Consider the following 14,883-nt stretch of genomic DNA (forward strand, 5'->3'; position numbering starts at 1 on the left):
ACTATTAAATAAAAAATAAGTAATATAAGATTAAGTGTTATATTATATAGGGACCGGGAGTACATTTCTAAACGTTTACCTTGAAACGACAAAGGCTAATGAAAATTAATGTGTTCACAAGAACTATTTCAATGGCTTCGATGAAGTTTATCTGATCATTCTGCACAATTAATGAAATATGGATAGTAATAAAAGTACGTAAGCATATAATATAAATATAAAGGAAAGTTGCCGATATTGCCATAGGTTTCCTAAAGCGATACCCTCTTATTTCTCAGAAACTAACAATTGCATTTTATTTAATATTTTTTACAAAAACATGATCTGTTAACTGTTTAGTTAATTAAAAAATTGTAAACGCATAATTTGTATTTTTGGCCTACTATACAAGATCAGCTAAAAACGAATTTTATGAAGACAAAAATAAAATTCTTACTTTTTTCTTTTGCAAATTGCATAATTTAAATAATAGTGACTGTTATTAGTGATACATTATTAATAATATTACATCGTTTTAAATGCTTGTAATTTCCTAAATTTGTTTTATTTATATTATTTTTTCTCTCTTAGTTTTTTCATAATACGATTTAAATATAAAATCGGGGTGCAATGTAAACCGGCACCTGTCTGTAAAACAAATCATGAATTAACTTCATTTTCTTAATGTTGCTTTATAGTGTCAAATAATTCTGTCGGAGCAATAGCACATATATGGCAAAGTTTATGTGACATTTTATGGTGACACTGCTCCAACTGATAAATCATGTAGGGAATGGTTTCGACGTTTCAAGGATGGAGATTTCAACGTTGAAGACAAGCCTTGCTCTGGACAGCCAAAAAAATTCGAAGACAAAGAATTAGAGGCATTACTCGAAGAAGATCAGAGTCAAACGCAAGAGGAGCTTGCAGAATCATTGGGAGTAACTCAACAAGTCGTTTCTGCACGATTAAGAGCCATGGGAATAATTAAAAAACAAGGAAATTGAGTGCCTTATGAACTAAAACCGAGAGACGTTGAAAGGCGATTTTTCACTGCGAACAGCTGATTCAAAGACAACAAAGAAAAGAATTTTTTGCATCGGATTGTGACTGGAGATGAGAAGTGGATATTCTACGACAACCCCAAGAAGAAAAAATACGCTAAACCCGGTCAATCGTTGCCATCGACCTCAACATCAACACCAAAGTCGAACATTCATGGTGGTCACGAAGATCATGCTCTGTATCTGGTGGGACCAAAAGGGTGTTGTTTACTATGAGCTGCTGAAACCTGGCGATTTCATTATGGGCAATCGGTATCCGCTACAATTGATTCGTTTGATTCGCCATGCATTGCAAGAAAAACGGCCGGAATACGAGCAAAGATATGATAAAGTTATTTTTCTTCATGACAACGCTCGATCTCACGTCGCAAAAGTCGTAAAAAAATATTTGGAAACAATCAAATGGGATGTTTTACTGCACCCGCCGTATTCTTCGGGCATTGCTCCTTCTGATTACTGGTTGTTCCGAAGGATGCAGCACGATTTGGCAAGTCACCGGTTCACTTCTTTCGCGGAAATCGAAAATTGGCTCCAAAATTGGATCCAAAGACGAGTCATTTTTTCGAGATGGAATTCGAAAATTGCCTGAGAGATGAAAAAAAGTAATAGCCAGAGATGGACAATACTTTAATTAATCTGTTCATTCATTTCGTTTTGAAATAAATGCATTTTTGAACACAAAAAAACGGACCGAACTAATTTGTACTCCCAATATATTTTTAACATTTAATGTTTACAATTAAATATTATTAATGATCTGTAAATTGACATTATACAATACTTTTTACCGTAAATAATAGTTTTTTTTTATATAATTATAAATATAATTATTTTGTATAATTATAATTATAATTATAATTATAAATATATAATTGCAAGATAAAATGATTCCAATTATTCACAAATAACTTCCTATCTTTAAACTTTGAGGGCCTATTCTAATCTTACTAAAACTTTTTAAGTGTTCAATTTTTCAGTTCAATTTTTGTAGCAAAATTGAAAATTGAATATTTATTTCTGTAATATTTAAATTGCAATATGCAATACCGTGCTACTATATTTAAAAGAGATAACATCTCTCGAAAGACACGTCACTTCACAATGAATATTGTACATGCAAACGTGTTATTGGTAGTCGTTATAGTTAATTATAATATTGTACCAGCAAAAGTGTTAGTGGTAATCGTTGAAGGTCATGGCTATAATGAGATATTATCAATGATGATACATTAATCAAGTGATGATACATTCATTTGTTATATTTTGAAGTTAATATTACAATTACAAACAATATTGCATATTACATCATAAATATTACAAAAACAAATATCTGGAAATTGGTACAAATATTGAAACTTAAAAAGTTTTGATTAAAATAGTTTAAGTCAAAGATAGGAAATTATTTGCAATTAATTGATCAACATTTTACCTTGCATATATACATTTACAAAAAAAAAACAGCACTATTATGTACGGTAAAAAGGATGATATCAAATTTGCATATCATTAATAATATTTAAGTATAAAAATTAAATGTTTAAAAAATTATTAGGTGTTGGAATTAATTCGTAGCGTTTTTTAATGAAAGAATGTTATTTATTTCACATGAGCATTAAAAAATACATTAATGAAAGTACTTCCCATCACTTGTAAAACGCTACGAATTAATTCCAACACCTAATATTTATAATTGTAATATTAATTTCAAAAATATGACAAATATATATTTGTCCACTTAATCCTAATATCTTCCTCATTAGAGGTATGACTTTCAATGTCTATCAATAACATGTTTGTACTGGTTACAATATTTATTGCGGAATGATGTGTTTTTTTGAGTGATCTTATCTGTTTTAAAATATAACAGTCCGTTAAAGAATTTGTCATACATAATTATACATAAACGGTTGTACATAATTTGTAACCGTTATAAATAAATTATGTAACCGTTTATGTATAATTATGTATGAAAAATATTTTACCGTGTTACTATATTTTAAAAGAGAAAACATCTCTCGAAAGACACATCACTTCACGATGAATATTGTACATGCAAATGTGTTATTGGTACTCGTTATATTTAATTATAATATTGCAGCAAAAGTGTTAGTGGTAATCGTTGAAGGTCATGGCTATAATGAGGAAGATATTAGGATCAAGTGATACATTCATTTGTTATATTTTTGAAGTTAATATTACAATTACAAACAATATTGCATATTACATCATAAATATTACAAAAATATTTGGAAATTGCTACAAATATTGAAACTTAAAAAATTTTAGAAAAGTTTTAAAATAGTTTAAAGTCTAAAGACAGGAAATTATTTGCAATTAATTGGCCAACATTTTATCTTGCAATTATACATTTACAAAAAAAAAAACAGCACTATTATGTACAGTAAAAAGGATAATATCAAAATTTGCATATCATTAATAATATTTAAGTATAAAAATTAAATGTTTAAAAAAAATATATATATATATATATGTATTACAAATTTTATTTTGCTCCAAACGATTATAGAAATAAAAAATTTAACTTATTTTCATGGAAACTTGTTATTTTATATTTTGAATGCGTTAAATTCTACATTATTCTGCAAGAAATTCTAGAAGAATAACTTTTTTCAGCATTTAAATACTTTCTAAAATATTATAATATATATTCCGAAGATTTTTTCTGCGTCGAACACGATGTTGGCAGAATTTGCATAGTGCGTCAAGATTTTATAAATTAGGAAATGAGAAAAAATAACACTTTTAGTTATTTTTAACATTTTTTTATACCAATATTATGTGAAATGAATTAACAAGTGTTTCAACACGAATAAGGAAGCAGAAAGTTATTTTCAATCAAAGTATGTCTAGGTGTTTAGTAATATTCATACATGCAAGTGATTATAAAATACAATTATACAAATTCTATTTTTACGATAAAATAAGAAATTGTTTTGAATTTATATCTACGGGAACAGTCATAACTTGATGAAAATAAATGATATGTATATGATCATGTTCTAGAATTCATTTAAAAGCTCTTGAATTGTACTTTTAGATTCGACTTTATTTAGAAACAAGGTTTGTTTTGCTGTAAAAAATATTGAAAACAGTAAAAAAATGTCATTTTTTGCCCATTTCATCTCAATTGAACTCAAAATCTTGTGCTATTCAAATCTTACTAATGGCATCGTGTTCATCAAGAAAATATCTTCGGAATATGATATGTATTTCGGAGAGAAAGAAAAGTGATTTTTTTTAACAGTGTAATGAATGTATGCAAATGACTGATAACAATAAACAATAAACATGCAAGATAACGAAATCAATACAACTTCTTTAAGCACTAAAGGAATTTTTTGCACTAAAGGGAACTTTACAAACTAATTTCTTAATTAATCACAATTAAAATTCCACATTAAAATTGATTTCTTTGTCAGATAATTTAAAAATTGAATCATTATTTATATATTGATATAATTCCAATGTTATTTTAAATATTAAATCTTGCTGATTCAACAATTCCGTAAAAGATTTGTATAATTATTACTTAATAAATTAAAGCAATGTACACTTTTTTCGACTAGAAAGGAATTAATGTTTGAAGCAGCCAGCTTTGCTTACTTCATTTATAAATCTATTCATCAATTTATCGTCCTCAAGCTTGGCGAAATTTTCTGTTTTCACCACAGCTCTCATATGAATAACGGCAAAGCGGACGCAGAATTCTCTCAGCTCCTAAAAAATTACAACAGCATTCAATTATTGTACGTACATGAATACATAAGATACACAATGAAATGTTAATAGTGACAACGTTTGACTACCTCTGTTTCATACTTCACTGCAAAGTTATAAAAGTAGGTGACATTTGATACAGTAATTTCTTGCTTTATTCTATAAATGCACTGCTTCTTGAGGTTATCCTCGCAATAAGTATTGGCCAAATCAAAAAGTTCTGTTAAAAAAAAAACGTTGCTTCAATATTTAACGCATTTAGCGGATTCAACAGTTAAATGAGCATTCGCTATTATTGGTATATTCTTTCAGATCTGAAAGTTTGATTGAATGATCTAGAAAAATACCAATATCAACGTGCGGTTATTCAAATTTAGACCACTGAATACGTCCAATGAATATTTAGGTCAATAATCGCTCATAATAAACTCCACTTACCTGATACCTTCTCAAAGGTATTTATAAGATATAAATCGATTGTATTGGTATATAAATATTTCAGGTATGCTTTGTAGACGTCATGGGAAATTTTATCAACCTTGATGACTGTTGGGAGAGAATGTTGACATGAGCAAAAACTTGAGAAAATTTTACATAAATAACACTGATATTTATTAAGCTATTACCTTTGGTTATTTTCTGCCCAATCATACGCAAACATATTTCTGAAAAGTGAAGAGCAAATTGTCAAGATAATCTTGTGCACATAGATACATTTGTCCTCCACTTGTATTTTGAGATCGCTTGTTGACTATATCACAAACGAGAGAACAAGTCAGTTAGAAACAAATGTATACCGTATTATAATAGTATGGTATATAAAATAATTGTCACATTTATCTAAAGTCTGGAACAAACTCTATTACACTACTAATTAAAATACTCGCCCCAGTTTCGATACCTTTTTTACTTAGAAAGAAATTTCTAGAACTTTTGAAAATACTTAAGCTAATAACATAGTTAAAATAAGGTATTAATAGAAAATAATAAAATTTTGACTCCATTATAATAAAGGTGGAAACATTATCCAAACAGCCAAACATGAAGAGACAGATTTCAAGGAAAATATGCTATCAATTTTTGATATCAGAGAAATTAAACAAAATTCACACAAAGTCTGTAATATTTGATAATGTCGCTAAACTGCCGTCAAAAATAGGACAAAGCTTATTGAAATGCATTACCAGTATATTGGTGGCAGGAATCGAGTAAGAACTTTTGCAACTTCTGTATGATTTCTGTTGTCATTAGATGCCGGTGCATGCAGATCTTATTCGGTTTCTGTTAATTTACTGGCGTAGTACATCAGTAAATTCTATCGATAGATATAGATAGATAGAATCTTAATACGGACATGGATAAATATGGATCTACTATAGAAATCTGACCAAATTTGCTGCCAATCTGTCAATAAACTACTAGCATTTTGCTATATGAGTACACATATATATTGATAATAATTATGTATGCACAAGTACAAATATATTAGTAAAACTTATTCTTTTTAGCTGAACTTCTTGCAATGTCCATTTTTTTCTTCATTTTCTTCAATATGAAAAAAAGAGGAAAGTTGAACTGTGCAAAAAGTTTAAAAACATCTCTTTTTAAAACAAATCTCAAAGCTTTTTTTTTCAATTTTTTTCAATTGCATTTTTCCTTCTCAATATCGTATTTGTTTCATTGTATTTCGAAAATGTGAAATAAAGATACGAAATAAAGACATACAGAATCGTCGAATGCAATTCCCAAGCATCCTAATATCCAGTTTTTCGTTCAGAATCAATGGTTTGTGCATAATGCTCGGCCCGTAGTGCGCAAAGGTGTCGTGCACATTGAAGGATGAAGTGGCGATTGGGATCGAGATGCATTCACCGCGGCAATCACCCCAAACATAGAACCGTCCTGCTTCAGTGACAGCGATGCTAATATTGTTCAGAGCCGCAATGTCGACCCATCTGATCTCTTTCATTTGACCGATCTGATTAGTATAATTATTGATCATACCTTTGCTTTATCTTTCCTTTTGTTATTCTATTTCCTTCAAAATAATGATAAACATAAATCTACCATGGTTGGTGTACAGAACTCCGTTTGGTTGCCGATCCCCAACTGGCCGAATTTGTTTCCACCCCAGGCGTAGATAGTCCCTTTGTCTGTGGGCACCGGCGTGTGATTTGATCCGCAAGTTACCTTATCTGTAACAATACTGCTCAATGATCCTATTTTGCTTTGTTACCATCTTCTTCATTTACTGCTTTATCGAAAAGAGAATTACTTACAATAAGGTTTTCCGGTATACCAATCAACAACTGCGGTGTCATATTTTTATTCTCAAAATTGCTGCCTCCCCCAGTTTGCCTAACTGTCGACAACTGGCCACTATAAAATGTATTGTTTCTCATAGTCTGTCGCAGCATATTTTTATTCTCATAATTACCTATCCCTAGTTGGCCAACGTCGTTACTGCCCCAACCATATACCTTGCCATTTTTGGTGACAGCCATGGTGAAATTATCACCGCAGGAGATACAACCAACATTAGATAAAATAAGCTTAGGAAATCCATAGATACCCACTCCATAGATACCCTGTCCACTATTAATTGGTTCCCAGGCATACACCTTAATCAAATCAATTATTTAACTTATATGATAACAGAGGCTTATCGTCGTCATACAACGATGTTTACTTACTTCATTATTGGTTAGAATGATGAAATGTTTATTGCCGTATGCGATGTCCACGACATGCTTCATGTTCTGACTGTCTTGAATAGTAGGGATATTTATTAAAGTAAATGTAAGATCCATATTAAATGTTCCATTCTTCAATTGACCAATGTTGTCACACGAATATACCTTTTGCAAACATTATTATCATTAACTCTAATATCTCATAAATGCATCTATTAATTTGGCGATTTCATAAAACTTTTGATGATTATTTTAAAATTGCTGGATGCATGAATGAAAAATGATAAAGTAGAGAAATTCAAACATCAATTTTTTTGTATATAAGCATCCCCTCTTCCATAGCAAAAAAACTTCATAGTGACCTAGTTTCCACCAAGAGTTTAAACTGGATTAGAATGTAAGAACCAATCAATTGTAGTCGAGTATTCCTGTTACAATCGAACGACAGGGGAACTAGTTAGTTGGTTCTTACATTCTGATCCGGTTTAAACTCTCGGAACTAGACCAGTGTGTTATAATAGACTTACAATAAGTTCATAAGCAAGTTGTGATGTCACTATACTTTACAGTCCATCTACGGTGGTGAATGAAATGACTATGCTTTGTGAAGCTTGTAATCACATGTTGTAATCATACACTGTGGTAGGAGGAACTCGAGCGCAATCCTTCGTGCTTGTTTGTATTAGTGATGTGAAAGAGATAAAATGAATGATCAGTTTGCACAAACTGGACTAAAATTCATTGGACTCGTAATCGTTCTCTTTGTGAATGGACTATATGAAATTATCAAAAGATCACTATAATGTCAATGGCTGCGTTCAGCATGAAAAGCAGCTTTGTAACTATTGTAAAATTCTTGAATATTATTGATTTATACATTTAGATCAAGAGGAATTACAGTTGCAAAGCTGCTTTTTCTGCTGAACACAGCCATTATTACTTTAATCTACGTATCATCATAGAGATATTATCTGTGATAAAGCATACATTCATAGAGTCATGCTTTTATATTTTTTGCTATGGAAGACATTAATTATTTTATCACTTATTTTTCACAAGATTACCAGAATGAAACTTAATATTTAACAAATTCATATATTTCATGAAAATTATATAGATATTAGTTCAAAGGGAATGAACAGAATTACATACATATATTTCAGTGAAGCATGTTACAAAGATCAATTAAAAGTTCATTCCAATGTACAATTTCCTAACAAATTTTTACCTCTCCTCCATTCATGAGTGTGAGATCCCCTGCCATACGCAAACGTCTTTTATATCTTTTCCACACAAATCCTTAATCTCCTTTAGATATAACATAGTAGAGCTTTTGTCTCTGCTCTCCAAAGCATGGAGATTGTCATTCATCAGGTATACTTTCTTATCCTTTGTTACAATTAAGGCCATTTTACCCAATTCACCTGTTTTGAAACGTTCGGTAAGTAATAATACTGCCAAGAGACTAATACACAAGAAAAGAGAACAAAATAAATTACCAAATACCATAACCATGTGAATCTCGGAAATAAATTTTGGCTCCAGTGAACTGAAGACTGGCCAGTTACGTAGATTCGAGTACATATTGCTTCACGGGATTATCTACTTTGCGAATGCTTTGTTTAGTTTCTTGGTATCTCTTTATCCCGTTTCAAGCCGATCTTTCATATATAAGTGTCTGCAGTTGTCAGTGAAATAATGCTAATCTGTAATAAGTCATAATCAATAACTGAACAAATCAAAATCGAAAAAGAATTAGTAGAACAAAAAATCCTTATATGTGAACTTCAACCAACTTTGATTATTCTGTAAATAATCAGATTTCCGGTTGAATCAAGAAAACAGCCGCTGTAATTATTTTGCACAAAAAAGAGCTATAACAAATTGACCACTTATAGTCGAATGTAAGGAGAATGAACTTGAATATTCGATAAATGTTGAGAAGACCCCGGTTCACTCAAATTTTGATAAAAATATACTCAAGCATTTTCTTGTGAAAATGAAAAATCTACAAGAAAATCGCCGTGTTTTTAACCATTGCTAACATATCATGAATCCACGTAAACCTTAGGTCTGTTCTATTTAGCTAAAGTTTCTGCATGGTTATCTTTCTTCCTTTTTTTCAACATAGGAGAGAGAAAAAGAGAAAATATGAACCGTGCAAGAAGTTCAGCTAAAAAACATAAGCCTCTCTTGCTGTTTCTCTTCATCTATGAAGAATAGAGACTATAGTGGAAGAAACTCCTATTGTATGGGCGGAACCCATAGATGTTGCTCAAGATTCGAGATGATTTTAAGTTAGTGCTTAAGAGATCATGGACCAATCAGAGAGCCGTATTAGCATCTTAAGGATATCCGTTCCGGATTTCGCATGAAGCGCATAGGCCGGTATTCATAATCGAGTCTTATTTCAAGACCGTCTAAAGTAATGTTTTAAGTCGCTAATGCAACCTTCTAATTGGTTCGTGACTTCTTAAGATTGTATTCAAGACTTGAATATAAGGTCAGACTATGACCGGCATTCATAGTCAGATCTTATATACAAGATCATCTTAAGTACGGTCTTAAGAAGTCAATCAGAAGGCTGCATTAGCGTCTTAAGACATTACTTAAGACAGTCTTGAAATAAGACTCAATGAATATTGGCCATAAACACAATATATTGTTATGCCCCGAGTGAGGACGCTGAACTAGGGTGAGGAGCACAGACAAGCGACATGTCCCGGCAAATTCAAATTAGGATTATAATTGTCATATTTAGTGAAAAATGTAAAAGCCCATCAGAGCCTACATCAGTTGTTCGGATGCACAGAAAATTCTTTATTTTCGTGTAAAACGAATAAAATATATTCGATCCTTCGAGTCCTTATCAATATAAAATATAAATCGGAATTACATAAATAACGTAAATTCCAAGTTGCTGATTCTTCGACATAAAAATTATTCAACATTAGAGAATTTAGAAACACAATTTTTCCTTTAATCAAGGGGATAAAGTAAGCATGTGTTAGTAAGATTAACATAGAGAAGAAAATTTTTTCTTTAATCAAGACAATGAAATCATTTATTAAAAACAATCCACATATTCTTTTTACAAGGGCGGATAAGGGTAATGTGGTATTAATGTGGACAAGACGGAATACGTAGAAAAAATGGAAACTTTATAGTTTGATACTGAGACTTATAAGTTATTGACACACATTCCAGTTAATAAAATGTTAACACAACTTAAGAAGTTATTAAAGGGATGGAAGCAGCGCGGAGGTTTCATTGAGAATTCTGTTTATAACAAATTGAACGCTTCTAACTCTGTTGCGCATCTTGCATATAGTCTTCCGAAAATACACAAGATAGATCCATTTCGTATCTCCATTTCGTAGTTTCTTCAGTGGATAATCCTCTCTATAATTTAGCTTCTTTTTTAAATGACATATTACACAAATATACCAATAGCAAACAATTTTATCAAGAACAATTTTTATTTAACACTTTTACTAAACACATCTCTAATTTGACAATCTCTGACAACGAAGTTCTTTTATCCCTTGACGTGGTTTCGTTATTCAAAAATGAATCTACTGACTTGGTTTTTGAAGGCATAGAGAGGAGATGGCATCTCATTGAAAGAAAAACGAACATTCCCAAAAGTGAATTTTTTAAAGCGTTGGAATTAGTTCTTAATTCAACAATTTTTAGTTTTAACAACAAATTTTATAAACACTTTTGGTGTTCCGATGGGTTTACCATTATCAGCCATTGTATCGGATATTGTTATGCAAGATCTTGAAATGAAAACATTACAGAGACTTCCAATTTCATTATCTTTTTAGGTGAAGCATGTTGATGACATTGCGTTAGCATATGATGCTTCATTGATACGCTGGTGAACACCTTCAATTCATTCCATTCCAGATTAAAATTTATAATTAAAATAGGTGGGGACAAGTTAGATTTTCTTCTCTCATATCAGTTTAATTAAAAAAGGAAATTCTCTTATTCAGAATTGGTACCACAAACCTACTTTTTCTGACCTACGTTATCTAAATTATTTTTCTAAATCCTTTATGCCAAAAAGGAACAATCGTTGGTTTAATTGATAGAGTTCTTTCTTTGTCCAGCCCTATTTACCATCAAGAGAACTTCGAATTAATAATTAAAATTTTTTTAAACAACGGATGTCCACTGAAACTTATATTCTCTGAAATCAAAAAGAAGTTGTCAAAAAAATGTAAATAATGAAATAATCAGGGTAACACACCTTCGGATAAGACAACGGAGAATAATGAAGATAAAATTGATCACAAATTTTTTACAATCGCCTTTATACTACTTTTATCAGAAAAGATCAAAAAATTTTTTAAAAAAGACTCCTTAATACACATGGCATATAAAGGAATTAATAATCTTAAGGGATTTATCAGGGGTCATAAAGACGTTCATCCCAAGCTATTTCACACAGACGTTATACATATATAAAATTAATTATTGAGATTGTGAAGCATCATATGTAGGCCAAACAAGTAGATGTTTAAAGACACGCATAAATGAACCTAGAAACCACATAAATTGGAACACTACACAGCATTTTGTAATAACAAAACACAGAATTAGTCATCAACATGATTTTAATCACGAAAATGTCAAGATATTAGACCAGGAAAAGGTACTTAATAAAAGACTGATTTCGGAAGCGATCCACATAAAGTAATAGAAATAGAATTTGAATTTACAGAATGATACATATTCTTTAGACTCACTATACATGAATTTGTTTATGGAATTGTAACGTTGATTTTACCCTCTTTTCTTATTTCTATTTTTATTTCAATAACTATTTGACTTCATTATTTTGATTCTATATAACAATAATTAATTACCTTTCAAATCGACGATAAAGTAGAATTAGAGTTGAAGTTGATCAGCGCAAGAAACAGCGTATGAGAGAGATAGAATTAGATTCAGTATTGGATTTGCGTTTGAAACAGTGGAATAGGATATCTTAACGTAACGAGTGCTCGAGACAACTGTGCTCCATGAAAGTTACCTTCGAATCTCGGATAAAACAAAGAAAGTACTGCGACAGTCAATCGAGCGTCTATTCTTCTATTTGAACAATAAAATAATTATTCTGTTTCTTTAGATTTTGGTTTTTTTGTCCTTTTAATTTCCTTCTTTTACCTTGTAAAGCAGTAGATTAATTCCGATATATTTAAATTCGAATACGTATGCTTCTCTATAAGCGCTCATTTCACCACTAGGCAATAGTTTCGTTGCTTATTACAAAAATAATGTACTTAGTTAATGTACTTAGGTGTTATACAGATTATTGTAGTAAGCTAGAGCATTAGAGTTAAACTATGTATATAAAATATTTGTTAAACGGAAGATATATAATATATACGTATATACTAATAATAATTATAATTGTGATAAATGTCCAATTGTTGTCGCAATAATAAAAGTGAAATTTCTATAAAGTTGAATCCATTGAATTCATTTCCATAAAGTTTGAGAAATTTTAAATTTTGATTTTTGAAAGGGATTTCTATAAGCCAGTGCTTAGTTTATGTTACGAATTCCTTCGAAATATTAGGGGTACAAATAAGTTCGTGCGGTTTTTTCTCGAAATTTGGGGCTTTATTGTGAAAAACCGGTTACAATGTAATCAGAGTCACTTCCAATGATAATGCAAGCTCTTCTTGCGTTTGACATGGATCTTCATCGAGTAATGCCTCTAATTCTGCGTCTTCAAATTTTCTTGGACATCCGGCACGCTCTTGGTCTTCCAAGTCAAAGTCACCACTCTTAACCGTGCAAACCACTTCTGACACGTTCGCTCAGATAGAGCATGGTCACCATAAACTTCCACTAAAATACGATGACTTTCGGCAGCACTTTTCTTCATATTGAAGTAATGCAGTAAAACTCCCCGCAAAAACACTTTATTTGGTACAAAGTTCGACATATTTGACGAAGTAAAAATATTGTTGTTTACAATTCGAACAAATGACACATACTGAACTTAATACCTACTAATGACAGCTATCCAACGCATACTTAGAAATACGGAACGGTGGAATGAAACAGTAGTTACGCCATCTCTTTCAAAACCGCACGAACTTATTTGTACCCCTAATATAATAATTATCTTTCCTTAGAGATAAGAGCGCGCGACACTCCTTTGTGTCGCCTACGTTGGCTTGCTAAGAAAAAAAGATTCAATGAATATATTTGATTATTTTATTACTACTTGATAATTATTTATTAACTTAGATCTCTAAAGATTATAGAAATGTATTGTTATATAGAAAAAGGGTATTGTATAAATTTATATATATATATATATATATCTGTGAGCAATAACATTGGGTTGACGTTCAATATTTGGAAATTATTATATTTTGTTCTTTAGCATTGTTATGCAATGCATTAAAGGATACATTTATTAACTCGTAGCCTTTTTTCTTGTTTCATTTGTTGTTAATTAGATTGTTGTTAATTAATTAGTTAATTAAGGAAAAGAAAATGAAAATAAATGGAAATATTGTACTATTATATATATTGTGTTACATTAATTAGTTATATATTTCCATAATCATGGCAATATTCCATTTATTATAGCGAATTTTTGTTGTCAACGTAATGTCATGTTCATCAGAGTGCACTGGAAACTGTATGTGTGGCGATCTCTTAAAGCTAAGTAGAAGTACGTTCATGTTTATTTTATTATCGGACATTACAGCACCTTTGGTGTTAGTGTTGGCCAAAATGAAGGGCGCGTGCGCGAAATAAGTAAGTTGCCATTTAAATTTCTTTCTCAGTTGCTCTTTATTTTTCCGTTCTCTCTCTCTCTCTCTCACTCTCTCTCTCTCTCTCTCTCTCTCTCTCTCTCTCTCTCTCTCTCTCTCTCTCTCTCTATCTAGGTCGTTTGTGCATTCAGTGCAGTGCGTTAATTTGCTGGGTCATAATAGCGGCTCGACTTATTGAAAAAAAGAAAATGCAATACTAAAAAGTTGATAAAAAATTCTGAAAAAATTCTTAGAGTTCTATGAGAAGAAAATAAATGATTTTTGTCTCTTGCAGTTTTTCTGTAAAGTTAATGATAGTATTTAAGTAAAAATGAACAACGATAAGTCGGCCCGCTACTATGATCCAGCAACTTAATGCACTGCAGTGTACATATAAAAAATTATAATGACGCACGTATTTTATTATTAGGTGTTGGAATTAATTCGTAGCGTTTTACAAGAGATGGCACAAGCAGTACACTATTTCGTTGTCACCTATAGTTCTGTATACATTGTAAACATCTATCATAGGACGTCATTTGCCGTACATAACCTTTCTTGAAATCATAAATAACAATACTGTATAATTCATTGAATATGTCAAAATTTGTGCCAGATAAA

The 14,883-nt window shown here is 31.0% G+C and overlaps 2 protein-coding genes across 4 annotated transcripts; both read right to left on the reverse strand.

Annotated features, from left to right (window-relative positions):
* Positions 1-3,544: 3,544 nt before the first annotated feature.
* On the reverse strand, positions 3,545-8,836 carry LOC105147124 (RCC1 and BTB domain-containing protein 1-like). Of its 3 annotated transcripts, XM_087415136.1 has the most exons (10): positions 8,703-8,836; positions 7,219-7,639; positions 7,061-7,160; positions 6,849-6,976; positions 6,507-6,759; positions 5,966-6,096; positions 5,408-5,446; positions 5,220-5,327; positions 4,871-5,001; positions 3,545-4,781 (listed from the first exon to the last, which is right to left on the reverse strand). In XM_087415136.1, the coding sequence occupies exons 6-10, from the start codon at positions 6,042-6,044 to the stop codon at positions 4,638-4,640; spliced, it is 501 nt and encodes a 166-aa protein (XP_087271262.1). In that variant the 5' UTR covers positions 6,045-6,096; positions 6,507-6,759; positions 6,849-6,976; positions 7,061-7,160; positions 7,219-7,639; positions 8,703-8,836; the 3' UTR covers positions 3,545-4,637. The 3 variants fall into 3 exon arrangements, with proteins under 3 accessions (XP_087271262.1, XP_087271264.1, XP_087271263.1); XM_087415138.1 differs by lacking the exon at positions 5,966-6,096; XM_087415137.1 differs by lacking the exon at positions 5,966-6,096 and having other exon boundaries at positions 5,408-5,532.
* Positions 6,200-9,688, reverse strand: LOC105147123 (RCC1 and BTB domain-containing protein 1-like). The gene is given in 9 exon segments (XM_087415284.1): positions 6,200-6,210; positions 6,507-6,759; positions 6,849-6,976; positions 7,018-7,402; positions 7,475-7,548; positions 8,703-8,751; positions 8,753-8,898; positions 8,974-9,180; positions 9,271-9,688. Coding segments are annotated over 8 exon segments (1,131 nt in total). The 5' UTR covers positions 9,059-9,180; positions 9,271-9,688.
* Between the last annotated feature and the right edge of the window lie 5,195 nt (positions 9,689-14,883).

Source organism: Acromyrmex echinatior, chromosome 17, assembly GCF_024713525.1.
Source record: "Acromyrmex echinatior isolate Ae372 chromosome 17, ASM2471352v2, whole genome shotgun sequence".
Classification (NCBI taxonomy): domain Eukaryota; kingdom Metazoa; phylum Arthropoda; class Insecta; order Hymenoptera; family Formicidae; genus Acromyrmex; species Acromyrmex echinatior.